Genomic DNA, 13,340 nt, shown 5'->3' on the forward strand with positions numbered 1-13,340 from the left:
GATAATTTCTGGCTGGCAAGTTGCTGCATCAAGTGTGTTGCTGTAAAAGACTCCAATGCTACTAAATTAACTACCTCTTTTTCTGGAGTTCCTCTTCTTTCCCTTGGTGCACTTCTCCCCATGTCAGTCAAAGTGGATGAGTAACTTCTAGGGGACTCGCGGTCTATGGGAAAGAACAGAGCCAGTCATGGTGAGTATCCACTTAATTACAAGCCAACCTGTTCCGCCATTTTCCCTGGTGGCAACTATTTTTTTCCCACGTTTGGAGAGACACCATTATCAAACACATGGGTATAAAACTCATAGGTCGTTATAAAATTGTGAAATAAGACACAAAACAAGAGCATTTCAAAAGGAAAAATATATGAGGTTGCAGAAGTATTATAATTGAATAAAATTTTATCTGAATAAAATTGCTACATTGCTGATTAATTCTATTGCCATGCTCAGTATAGGCAATTTATAGTTAGAGGGATTTTTGATATAAAAATTTTTCAAAACTTTCTGTTTCTGTACCTTTGCCTCTAATTTATAATTACTATTGTAAGGTTTATAGAGGATGGAGAATTTGAAAATAGCAACAATGTGTAGAAAAAGGAACATTTTGTGGAACAATTTAAGACTGCAGTGATGAAAAAGAAAGAGATAAAACCAAAGAAAGCATGAGGACGAGGGAGTGTGGTCATGAACATTCTCCTGTCCTGTTACTCTCCCCTCTTCTCTCTCTCTTTTTAAACCCTTATTGAATCTTAAGATGCCATACTCTTTATCTACGGCCTTCCTTTGTGCCCAGATGATAAACACCTTATCAGAAAGTAAAGAAACAAAGGGATATTATTTCCTCTTACTCCAAGAAAAAAAGGGATAAACAGATAGCATCATGTCAACTGCCAATTTGCTTATGAAATATCGAATTATTTTTGTTTATCTTAAAGCAAAGCGTAATCACATTACAAAATTATAATTGCATGTAGTTCTTAATAGTATCTCATACCTTTTGCACTTATGTAACTTATATATGGAACTGTAACTAGATATTAAAGGTATTCCAGCAGTCCATGTTAAAGAATTTTCTCAGTATAACTGGGTCAATGTTTGTCAATTTTTAAAATCCCTTTAAGAAATCTAGTTATCCTAACAAGAATCATTAAAAATAAAATGTATTTTATCCATCTATGAAAGAATTTAAAGTACTGATTCATAATAAGAAAACATCGTTTTAGGGTTTTGACTGTATTGATGATATAAAAGAATTACAAGTGGGGTGTCAGTTGCGTGAAATATAAGGGTAAATGTCTAACTCTCTGTGAGTTGTGAATTACAAAGTCTTTAGTTTTAGGAAGGTAACGTGGCACAAATGTTTCTGGTAAAACTTAACCAGTTGTTTTCATTCATGCCAGAAGATTATGTACAGTATGTTTTTTGTTCTAAGTGAATACATTTTTATAATCATAGGGCCTCATAAAGGTCATAAATTTTAAGTTACTTTTTCTAACCCATGAAATACAAACTATTTTTCACTTGGGTGAAATACAATTGAAAAATAAATATTTTATTGAAAAGTAAAATACTTTTAAATGCATTTCAAAGCCCTTTGAAGTCATGTTTCAAAAATTGTACTCATCTGCACATAAAAGTGAGAGATGATTATATTGAGATATTGAAAAACTGGAGAAGGTAGCTAATTTATTAAAAAATTGGATTCTGACACATTTCAATTAGTGAAAGTTTTCAATTGTAGAAACTGATTTTTTAAATTCTAATTTATTATTTTGAAGCATGTTGCTTCATTCTAACTGTAAGCAAAGATAAATATAAGTGTATAGTATAGCATAAGTGAAAACAGATAAATACTAAGTAGATTTGTGCAAGTTAATGAACAATTGAGCCATGTTTGACAGTAATCTGAACTTTGAATTCATCTTATTTTGTCTGAGATTATATTTTATTCTATAACTTCTGAAGTATTAGGGATTTCAATCCCTTTTCTGTTACCTACTGTTTGCGTGACCTTGGACACATTTCTTATCCTCTCCAGGCCCAACTTCCAAAGTTAAAAATGGTCCTAGTTTCAGCCTGGAATGTTCATTTCAGCCTCTTAAAATTTACATAGTGAACAGATGCGCTCTAAGAATTAGTGAAAAAAATTGGGTAAAAATATTAGAACACCCTGATAAGTTACATAAATCTCCAAAATAGTCCTCTACATGTTCACTGCTGTTTATTCTTGGGTTACCATTTCAAAGTTATCTATGAAAACAGAGTTGAGAGTCACTTTTAGCCTGAATAGTCTAATTCGTATTTCAATACAGGATTGTTTTAGTAGAAATAGAAAGTGAATGAATTAAGTAATGGAAAAGAGAAAATGAATACACTAAATGGTGAAAATGGGACTTTTATATATATACAGCTTAAAGACACATTCACAAAAATTTTATCGCAATTGTGTCCTCGAAATGGAGAAAGCTATTAAACAAGCCCTAGCGTCTTTGTGTCCATCAATTACTAATCATATTTCAGTTTTGCTTCTTGAATGTTTTGATATAGTATCTTCTATAGAGAATGTGAGCCAATTATTTATTAATTAATGAATATAAAGTTTTAAAGTCAATATGAAAATTCTAAAAGGGCTATTTGTGAAACTATATGTTTTGATTCACGTTACAACATAATTTGTTGTCTCAGTGTGAGTAACGGTTGTTCCAACCCTAATACTAGGCTACGAAGTGGCCTTCCCTCTCGCTTTTGAGGGTAAATTTTTGTGAACTGATGATCACTTTAAGCCACACATGAAGCCCGACGAGCACGTGGGCAAATGAGACATATTCACACGTTTGCACAAGTTTCTGCTTCACAACACATAACGATGCCAAATGGTCTCCCAGCTCGGGAATGATGAGATGTTGGAATGGAAAATGAAAGAGCTGGAGGGCGGGTCTCTGAACCCCAAGGAAAAAGAAAGAAAAGCTCATCCACCTTGGAGTGCACCGCCACGGTCTTGGTGGTGGTGGTTGCTGCTGGCTGTGTCCGCGTCCTGGAAAGAGGCACTGTGAGGCGTTCTCCCGCCATCGCTGTGGTAGGGTGGGCAGTGGATAGCACCGTCCTGGGGCGGCGGGCGGAGAGGCAGGTGCAGGGGGCCCCTCCTCAGCGCGCCCAGGGACGAGTTCCGCTCGGGCACGTCCGGCAGCAGCTCGCTGATGAGGCGGTGCAGGATGCTGTTGCCCGGCAGGCTCCCCCGCGTCTTCTCCGCCTTGATCTGGTCACAGATGTCTTTCAGGGCGCAGTCGAGCGCCTCGATCACGGACGCCTTGCACGGCGCCTTTTCCGTCTGTTTCTTAGGAGCTGCGTTTCTTTTCCTCCGGAAAGGCACCGGGCTGACCAGAAAGGCGAGCTTGGAAAGGCCGGGGTCCATCTCCGGCCTGCGGGGCTCCTCCGTGTTTTCGTGTCTGGCCCTTTCGTGTTTCAGCATCGTGGTAAATCGGGTGTAGGAGGCCGGGCACCTGCCCTTGCAGGAGCTGATGAGGTGCCGGTGGTGGTGGTGGTGGTGGTGGTGGTGATGGCTGGATCCGTAGAAGCTTTCAGAGGAGGTGAAGGAAAAGTGATCGAAGTCGCTCTCGCTGCAGAACGATGACCCCTCCACGTGAATGTAGTCGCTGTGGTCAGACACGACCCCGTCCTGGTCGCTGTCGGAAAACTCCACGTGGGCCCGGGGCTGCTCGTGGCTGGTGACCTCGATGTGAATGGGCACCAGTGCGCTGGACGCGCAGCCCCGCGGGGCCTGAGCGGGGCGCCCGCCTTCGTCCTCGTCCTCCAGCAAATACTCGATGGAGAATCGCCTCTTGGGACATAAGCCGTTCTGTGGCGGTTCCAGGGTCACGGGAGAGAGCGTGTCATCCCCTAAGTTGGGCATGGATTTGGACTTCTGAATCAGCTTTTCGAATTCGGAAATGCGCGTGGGCACCATGTCGCGGGGCACCTCCTCCGTGGAGGACTGGCTCCACGCGTGCCCCAGGCCCTTGGGCTGCTGCTCGTTCTCATACTGCAGGATCCTGGACTTCACGGAGCAGATCACCTCGGAATTCATCAGATCCTTGCGGTTAATGCGGTGCATTTTCTTGTACATTTTCAGGAACCCCGGGGCGTTGTGGGCTGACCGGTGTCTGATCCTCGATCTGCCGTTACCGCGAACCTCCTGGATGTAGGGGGACCCCCAGGTGATGGCGCAGCTCTCCTTGGAGTCCTCGTCACATAAGAGGGAGCCCATGCTTTCCGACTTAATTTTCGGGTCCGGGAAGCTATCGCAGTCATCATTTAGGAGATCGTCACAGCTACGGGATTTGATTTTGGGAGAAACGGTTTCTTCCGTGCTGCTCCAGATTTCTGCATTTTGCCGGGCCATTTGCCAGCCATTCTTGAAAGTAATGGCCCTTGGTGAGTCCCGAGGGACGTCCAAGTGCTGTCTATAAGTGCTACAGTAATCTAACTCACTTGGGGGGTTGCCGTTGAGCCCTGAGTAACTGCAAAGGGATGGACACATTTTGCTATCATCCCCACCTTTTAATCCAGAGCAGCGTGGTAGAAGAGAGACATTTGGAGAAGTTAAAAGGTTCACAAAGAGAGGAGAGCATGTCAGTAAGCATCAGACAGCACAGCAAGGAGAAAGCAGTTAGTGTGTTTTAATCTAGAGGCCGATTGTTAATACATGTAGCTTCAACGCTAGAGAAAAAGATCTAATTCTAAAGCGAGCTGATACTTTTTCAATGAACGTAGCTTTCCGGAGACAGCTGACAAAATCATGTATAAGAAGTAACTGTTGTAGCAAATACGCCTACTTCTTTTGCATAATTCATACATCTTTCTGATAATATTGTTTGCCAAAAACATAATAGAACCTTTTCAGCTAATAGCATGATCTGGTAGTAATTTAAAGGTTTAACCATCAGAGTCAAAAAGGTTATACACTTAATGAATTTAATAGGTCCAGAATTTGACTCTCATTTGATTCATAATGATACATAGGTAAAGAGAGGTTTATACATTTACATTTAGTTAATACTCTCATAACTATATCAAATAATTTTTTATAAATTTTGGATTTTAAAAGCTATAAGGCAAAGTATTCTCCAAAATTGCAAAATCAAAATGCTGTGAACTATTGCTGCTAATCCTTTTCCAAGAAAAAAATAGCTTAGGCTCTTTAAACAAACTAATTTACCTCTTTAATTACTCTGCTTTTAACCTCTTATTAGGTACACAGTTCTCATGGGAAAACTGAATATAATGCAAAACTTTCTTCAGAGGTACATATATCATGCTTTTTTGTGGGGGAAGAGTTTTTTAAAAAAATCATTTACAATTTGATTGCAATTTGATAATAGAGATCCACATTTGGCCTCAATTTTGAATAGCTATGGAAATGTTCTTTTGATTTGCTGAGTTAACTAATAAATGAGAAGCCAAATTATATCTAACAGGATATTTTCTTCTTAGAAATAAAATCTAATGGAGGAAAATGTCTCTATTCCATACTCATACCTTACGATGGTCCCTAAATTCTTTAAATGCAGAGAAGCACACTAAGTAGATATGTAGTGTCTGGGAAAGGAAGTTGATTTAACACTCCCTGTGATAAAACAAACATCTAAATTTATCAGAATCCTTTTAACTTTTGGGTAGTATCCAAGAATAATGAGTCACTGGCATTTCATGACCTACTTGTTACCTTAAGACATTCATTTGAATATCTGAGTTGAATCTGATAAGGCATCTCTGCTCCTCAGAGGAAGGGTGTGACGGATGGGGCTCACATACTCTGACCCATCAGCTGATACAGCTTTACCAGGCCTTAAAAGGGCTAGGCCTCCACCTACTCAGAGTCCAAGCATCACGACCAGAATATCTTTTGCACACAAATCAGCTACCTCTTTTAACTACTGTGTGGCACTGGTTTTAGTGCCTATAGTTGATATGCGTAGCCGAATCGGTCTGGTTTTATGGAAACCTATGTTAGAGTTCAATTTCTTCACACATTTCAAAATCCCTTTCTCTTCTGTTTCAACCCCAAGATATTAGAGGAGATTGTGGGGTCCCAAATTTGGTAAAGCCCTAACCAGGTCCCTGTGGGTGCTGGTTCAATCCTCACTCTCCATCTCGGCAAAATTCCTGTCCTCAAGGAAGGCCTCTAAATGGTCTTCCAGAAACGTGAAGGAGTGACTTACTCCTTTCAACAGTGACCCCACATTTGCAGAGAGGAGACAGATCGTTTAGAAAAAAGGCTTGGAGATTCCTGAACTTTATAATTATGGCTTGGGACCAGTGAGTCCTGACTGTGAACTGCTGTGAACTGATCACTGTGCTGCATGACAGGACATGGATGCCCCACTCTTCCTATGAAGGTGGCTCAAAATATACAGCAAATGGCTAAATAAATGAATAGGCTGGAATTCTTTTTTTAAAAAATCTAGAATTGAATAATTAAAAAAAAACCTTCCAAACCAATGTATATTTTAGGCAACAATTTTCTCTCTTGCTGCTTATAATTTCTATCCTATAAATCTGACTAATCTGTTAGTTGTAGAAACATTAGAAAATTTGGACTATATGTCAGTGTTTTACAATGACATCTCTTAATAGCCTGATGATACACTGTTCGATAGTTTCAATTTGTTTAAAAAGTGATCTATTTGGGGAAAAGAAGGATTAGCAGATGCTAGTCAGAGTTCTTTAAGCAACCTAAGTGGCTCGCCAACTTGAGTCAGCCTGGGTGGGAAGAAAGCTACTGTTCTAAAACTATGTTTTACTCCAGACACTGTAGATGGGAGCTGGCCCATGCCGCTATCACTGGGCCAGCTTTCACGCAGTGCTCTAGGCTAAAACGTAAACTAGTAAATCGTTGCGTTTTCATTTACTATTGCTCACCTTTTGCTCTCGATGGGGAAGAAGGCGAAGAACTAGTGAAAGACTTTGTAAGGGTAGTGCTTGATCCGGGGAGGTCCGCTCGGCCAGGGCTGGTCCTGCTCGCGTTTTGATCTCCCAGGCCCCGTGGTGGACCCACTGCAGGCTCGCTCTTCCTCCGTTTCCTGAAGTCACTGGCCGTGCTTGCAGAACTGAAAGAAGGAAGCAGCAGCTGTTTGATTGCCAGTGGAGAAGGGTAAGGTGTGCACCAGAAAAACCAGTGGCATGTGCCAGTGACAATGGCATAACTCTTCAACCTCTACCCGCAAAACCGCATTGCTAGGAACTCATCCCTTGACATTCAACATGATTTCTCTAGAAGGATCTTTTAAAAAATCAATAGGCTTTATTATTTATTTTGAGATGGCTTCTGGCTCCATCACCCAGGTGCAATCACAGCTCACTGCAGCTCCAAACTGCTGGGCTCAAGGGATACTCCTGTCTCAACCTCCTGAGTAGCTGGGACCACAGGTGTGTACCACCATGCCCGGCTATTTTTTAAAATTTTTGTTTATATAGAGACAGTCTCACTATGTTGCCCAGTCTAGTTTCAAACTCCTGAGCTCAAGTGATTCATCCTCAGTCTCCTGATGTGTTGGGATTGCAGGCGTGAGACATTGTGCCCAGCCGACTTAGTTTTTTTAGAGACGTTTAAGGCTTGCAGAAATGTTGATTGGAAAGTGTAGAGAGTTTCCTTATAGTCCTTCCTTCTTGCACAGTGTCCCTTATCATTTACATATTCTATTAGTGGGGTACATGGTTACAACTGATGCATCTACCTTGACACATCCTCATCCCAAGTCTGTAATTTGCATTCGAGTTCACGTTTCGTTTTAAACATTTTATAGGTTTTGAGAAATGTATAATGATGTGTGTCCATCATTAATGCGTCAATCATATAAAATTTTTACTACCGTGAAAAGCCTCTGTTCTCTGGCTTCTCCTCCCGCCCGCCTCCCGCCCATCCTGGCCGCCACTGATCCCTCCACGGCCTCCACAGTGTTGCCTTTTCACCACGCCCAGTTGATACCATGCAGAATGTGGCCTCTCAGATTGGATGCCTTCACTCAGTAATATACTTTTAAGGTTCTTCCACGTATTTTTGTCACTCAGTAGCAGATTTTGTTTTATTGCCGAGTCACATTCTATTACATGGATGCGCCACAATTTAACCATTCACCTATTGAAGGACATCTTGGTTGCTTTCAAGTTCTAGCAATTATAAATAATGCTGCCCCAAAAACCCCCTGCTGGTTTTTGTGTGAACATGTTTTTAAACATCTTTGAAAGTCAACATTCTCCTATAGTGTAATATGTTGTGATTGAGAATTCAGTGTTATAATTTTTAGCCTGTATCTTTTCTCTATAAAGCAGAGTTCTAACAACATGAATATATTCAGAGGAGCATATCAAATCCAGGAAAGAGCTGAAAAAAAAAAAAAAAGACATCAGGAGAGGCAAACTTCTCTCACCTCAAGGGTTGCCTGCAGCTTGTCCTATCATCTTAGCTTTAGAAGACCTTATATGGGAATTCCAACATTTTCCATTTAAATAATGAATGAAGGCTGGACATGATAGCTCATGTCTGTAATCAAGTACTTTGGGAGGCCAAGGCTGGAGGATGGCTCAAGGTTAGGAGCTTGAGACCAGCCTGGGTAACCTAGTGAGACCCTATCTCTACAGAAAATAAAAACATTAGCCAGTAGTGCCACGCGCCTGTAGTCCTAGTCCTGGCTATGAGGAGGCTCAGGTGGGAGGATGGCTTGAGCCCAGGAGTTCGAGGCTGCAGTGAGCCCTGATTGCACCACGGCACTCCAGCTTGGGCAACAGAGCAAGCCCTGTCTCGTCAGTCAATCAATCAATCATCAGTACCAGTAATCTGGTCAGCAAATTAACTATTAAAGATTCCTTCCCCCAGTTGCATAAACTAGTCTAGAAGGCAGGGAATGTCTGTCCTGGTTTTGAGTTTGAGTATAGTATCATCAAACACAAACATTAGTGAATGGAGCCACATATGACACAGCGTAGTGTGCGTGAAATCACCAGATTCTTCGACAAGAACTGTGTAGGCGACAGTGATGACAGCCACCGCGGCAACCCCAGCTCCTCTGGGGCCCAGCAGAATGCTATGTGCTTTACTTACGTTTTTGTCTTTTTAGCCCACACAGCAAACCTTTGAGGTATGTGCTGTTGTCTCAGTTTTACAAATGGTGAAGTGAACACACGGTCTGGGATGTACGGAAGCGGAGGGGCGGACCTCAGAACTGGTTCGTCCTCTCCGGGGAGGATGCTGCATCTCCTAGACCTGTATTTGCTGTGACCGTCCTGTCATGTGAGGGTCTGTGTGTCTTTACGGCAATCTTTAGATCAGATTAAAACTCTAAAATTCAAGTGTTTTAGGTGCACAGATAGGAGCACAGATAAAAAGAAGGGGTTTGAGGGCTCCTTTCTCAGGGTTGTTACTGTCGTTGGATGGCATCAGAAACCCAGTTGACGAGGGACCCGATTCGCAAGGAAATCTACATAGGTGGGTACATTAATGCTACTACAGAAATATTTGTTATTGATGGTACAATATGGCTGGGAGTTTGTATTATTCAATATTGCTATTGAACGATGTCTGAATTTCGTAATATTTTAAAGTAACTGTGATATTTAAAGCTAACAGAACTGACCTCAAGCGGACTCTGAGGGAAGTTAGGCCTAGCGGGTACAAGCTATCTTGCCTCAATTTTGCTTTTTTCTCTCTCCTTGCCAACTGTGTAAACGTGGTAAGTTACTGAGCCTAGGTGTCACTTTCCTCAGAAATAAAGCGGGGACAACCGTATTTAACTATAGTATTGTCTTAGGACTGAATATGTTTTGTACTTATGCCTGGCATGTGGTGAACCCTCATGTACGGGGAGTATTAATAAAAGCATTTCTGATTTGTGTGGTCAGAGTGTAACTAACAAATATGTGTATAACACTCTTTCATCTATATATTTTTTTCAAATATATTATTATAATTTTACAATTATAATACTTTACAACATTGAAAATTAGTTACTTATAATTCCCATCTAAAGAAAAGGAAACTGGGTACAGGGAGGTGAGGGAAGAGAAGGATTTCTGTCTGGGAAGGAATTTATAATTAGTTCACTAATTTTTTAGAAATTCTTGAAATGATCATATCTGCATCACAGATGCAGAAGCAAAATAAAACGACTTCATGAGGCATGGCATTCAAATGAAAATGAGTGATACGTAATACTCATTGCAGCTTCACTGAATCATTTTATTGTTGAAAAGAAACCACTGGTATAGAATATCCTGCTACAACATAATGAGATTCTTACCTCATGGGTCTTTCCAGGCTTCTGTCTATGGAGGACTGATACAAGGAGGCCTGTTAAGACAGGATAATAGTCTCATGAAAAATTTCACCGTGGCCAGATTTTGTTCACTTGTCAACATTAAATTAGGTATCCTAAAAAGAATATTATAAAAATCAAGGTCTAAAGTAACATTCATTATGGCTATACAAATGTCTTCCCAAAGAGATACGATGTAACCTGATTTCACTTTGGACCTATTTGCTTTCTCTTCTGATATAATGCATTGCCTTTCTCTGTGTAGCTCAAATTACCCACAACCCAAGCATTGCATAGGGGGAAATTCTGGAATACTGAAATGAGAGCTAAAGTTATTCTACAACCTCAACTTCAGAACCTTACCTATTCATTGTAAATAGAAATGTCCTTCATGAAGGACGGGTTTGAGGTTTAAAAAAGTTTGCAGGTATCATTCAATCCTTATAAAACAACACATTTTAAAGTTTTGTGATTGTTGTTACTAAGTATTGTCTTTAACACATAACATGTAAACAGAACTTATGATGTCATTCATTTGTCAATATAGACATGAAATTTAAATAAAACCCAAAGAATTTGACGTGAAGAAACTAAAGTACTTGGCATTTCAATCAGGTAAATATTTATGCCTTTACAATTAGGTGACTTCAGGGTGAGTTTAAAATAAATGAGCTAATGAATCAAAATATAACTTCAAAAGTGGACTTTAAAAATTTTCCTTCATTCTGAATAATACACTGAAATAGTAAGCAAAAAGGATAATATGAATTTTTCATTTTCCATGGCATCTACTGAGAGAATTGCTAAAACATCTGAAAGGCAAGAGAGGACACTAGGCTACCAAGTGTTTGAGGTGACACTGTGGAATGATGTCCAGAAAGTATAGGGAGATGGCCGGGCATGGAGTCTCACACCTCTAATCCCAGCACTTTGGGAAGCCAAGGCTGGTGGATCACCTGTGGTCAGGAGTTCAAGACCAGCCTGACCAACATGGTGAAACCCAGTCTCTACTAAATACAAAAAATTAGCCAGGGATGGTGATGCATCCCTGTAATCCCAGCTACTTGGGAGGCTGAGGCAAGAGAGTCGCTTGAATCCTGGAGGTGGAGGTTGCAGTGAGTCCAGATTGCGCCATTGCACTTTAGCCTGGGCAATGAGAGTAAAACCCCAGTTTCGAAAAAAAAAAAAAAAAAAAAAAAAAAAGAAAAAGAAAGAATAAAGAAAGAAAGTACAGGGAGAGTTTTGGCTTTGGTCATATTTGATGATCAATTCATCACAGATAAACTTTGGTTAGATAAGGAATTGGAGTTCTAGTTTAAAAACATTTGTCTGTATGAAAGCTTAAAAACGTCAGCCAGAAAGGCAAGATTTGACAAATGTTGTCTTAAGTTGCTATCATCTAGAAACAAATTATCAGAGTATTAAAAATCTACTTAGTGGAAATTAAATCTCACTTTACAAACAATTTATATAACTCAGTTTTCTATTAATCTGTAAATTACCACCAAATGATCAATTAAAACATTAGTATCCAATTTTGCAATTCTTTATGTGTATCAGTCTTACAAGGTCCCTTTTGTAGAACTTATGCTTCTATTAACTAATAATTTAATTCTACCTTACTAAATGAAAATGGAATCTTGCCTAGAAAAAAAAACATCTCTGAGTAAGAATATTCCCCACCCTCCTTTTAGACAGAAAAAGCAGATTCTAATATTTTTAGTTCCTAGAAAATTTTAGATTCCTAGGTTCCCAACAAATATAAAATTAGGAGAAAAATTTGGTTTGCTAGTCTGATAAGTATACAGGATTATTTTAATTTGCTGAGCTCTGAATCAGACATTGGGAAGGTAGAAAAATAGATACTAAATATGAAAGAAAGCAAACAAGTAAAAAAATAAAATCAGATAGTTATATTACAATTAAGAAATATTAATTCTACTTGTTTGCAGAAGAGCAACACCAGAGAGCCTAAGAACATTGCGGTCTGTGCAGATCATGGCTTTCATGGGACACCCGAACACACAGCTGATCACCAAAAAGTGTCAAGTTCAAAACACTCTTAGATCACCCCTATAGTGATCAGAAAATTTGAATTGTCAACTTATAATGAGCCCAAACAATATTGTAATGTAAAATGAAACATAGTGTAAGAACAGATTGTGTTTTAGAGTTAGGCTAAGAAACTACTATTTCTCCTTGTACTGGTTTCTATATCCAAAATAAACTCACACCATTTTTGTGGTTTCATGTACAACTCAGAGAAAGTTCAGTATTAATTTATAACAGTAAAAAGTCTAGATTGATGACTAAGAGAAAAACTTGTACAACAATTACAAGAAGGGTACTCATCCCAAAATGAAAATTATCTCCAGAAAAGAGGTTACAAATTTTACCAATTATGAGCTTCTGAATATTTACATATTATCATTATTTTAATACACTTAGAAGGTCAATTTAATGAAGTACAGATACTGAATCACTCTTTCTGGTAAGTAACTATGAGATTAAATTTTCTTAAATGTCCTTAACTGTTCTTCATTAATGCTAATTTTCTGGTTATGGATTAAAAACTATGTTATTCATGGTATATTCAAGGTAGTTGATAAATGGTAGCTAAGGTAATGTCAAATCAATTACAGTTTTTTTTAATCAGAAATGTTTAATAACAAAAGATTAAAGACAAAATCCAGATACCTTAAGAGAATATATTTTCTTACATTCTGAAAAACCATAATGTGAAATTAATAATATAGTTAACATATGCTGTTAGAATCATACAACACCTCCTTCCCAATCCCAGAGATAATTGGCAAGTAGATCAACTACTGGCAAAATGCTTTTTATGTGTTTTTTGCCACTACCATCACATTATAGAATGCATAGAATTAAGTTCCTACTATTTTTATGCCTAAGAATTATTCTGTAATATTAATTATCAGAACTCATTTCACAGAAATTCAATAGTTAACAATTGTGATATAAAAGAAATAGCACTGAAATGAAGGTTAAGAGATTTTTTTCCCACCACTA

At 39.2% G+C, this 13,340-nt stretch overlaps 1 protein-coding gene across 42 annotated transcripts in view; it reads right to left on the reverse strand.

Annotated features, from left to right (window-relative positions):
* The window catches only part of SORBS2 (sorbin and SH3 domain containing 2), a 390,878-nt gene that overhangs the window by 46,417 nt on the left and 331,121 nt on the right, over positions 1-13,340 (reverse strand). For 35 of the 42 annotated variants that reach the window (XM_037730851.1, XM_037730866.1, XM_037730874.1 and 32 more), the window contains 4 exons: positions 10,293-10,342; positions 6,919-7,106; positions 2,977-4,554; positions 75-163 (listed from right to left, as the gene is read on the reverse strand). In XM_037730851.1, the coding sequence (XP_037586779.1) occupies positions 75-163; positions 2,977-4,554; positions 6,919-7,106; positions 10,293-10,342 (1,905 nt within the window). The remainder of the gene's footprint in view (positions 1-74; positions 164-2,976; positions 4,555-6,918; positions 7,107-10,292; positions 10,343-13,340) is intronic. The other 7 variants (XM_037730878.1, XM_037730876.1, XM_037730881.1 and 4 more) reach the window with 1 other exon arrangement.

Source organism: Cebus imitator, unplaced genomic scaffold (assembly GCF_001604975.1).
Source record: "Cebus imitator isolate Cc_AM_T3 unplaced genomic scaffold, Cebus_imitator-1.0 Scaffold365, whole genome shotgun sequence".
Lineage (NCBI taxonomy): Eukaryota > Metazoa > Chordata > Mammalia > Primates > Cebidae > Cebus > Cebus imitator.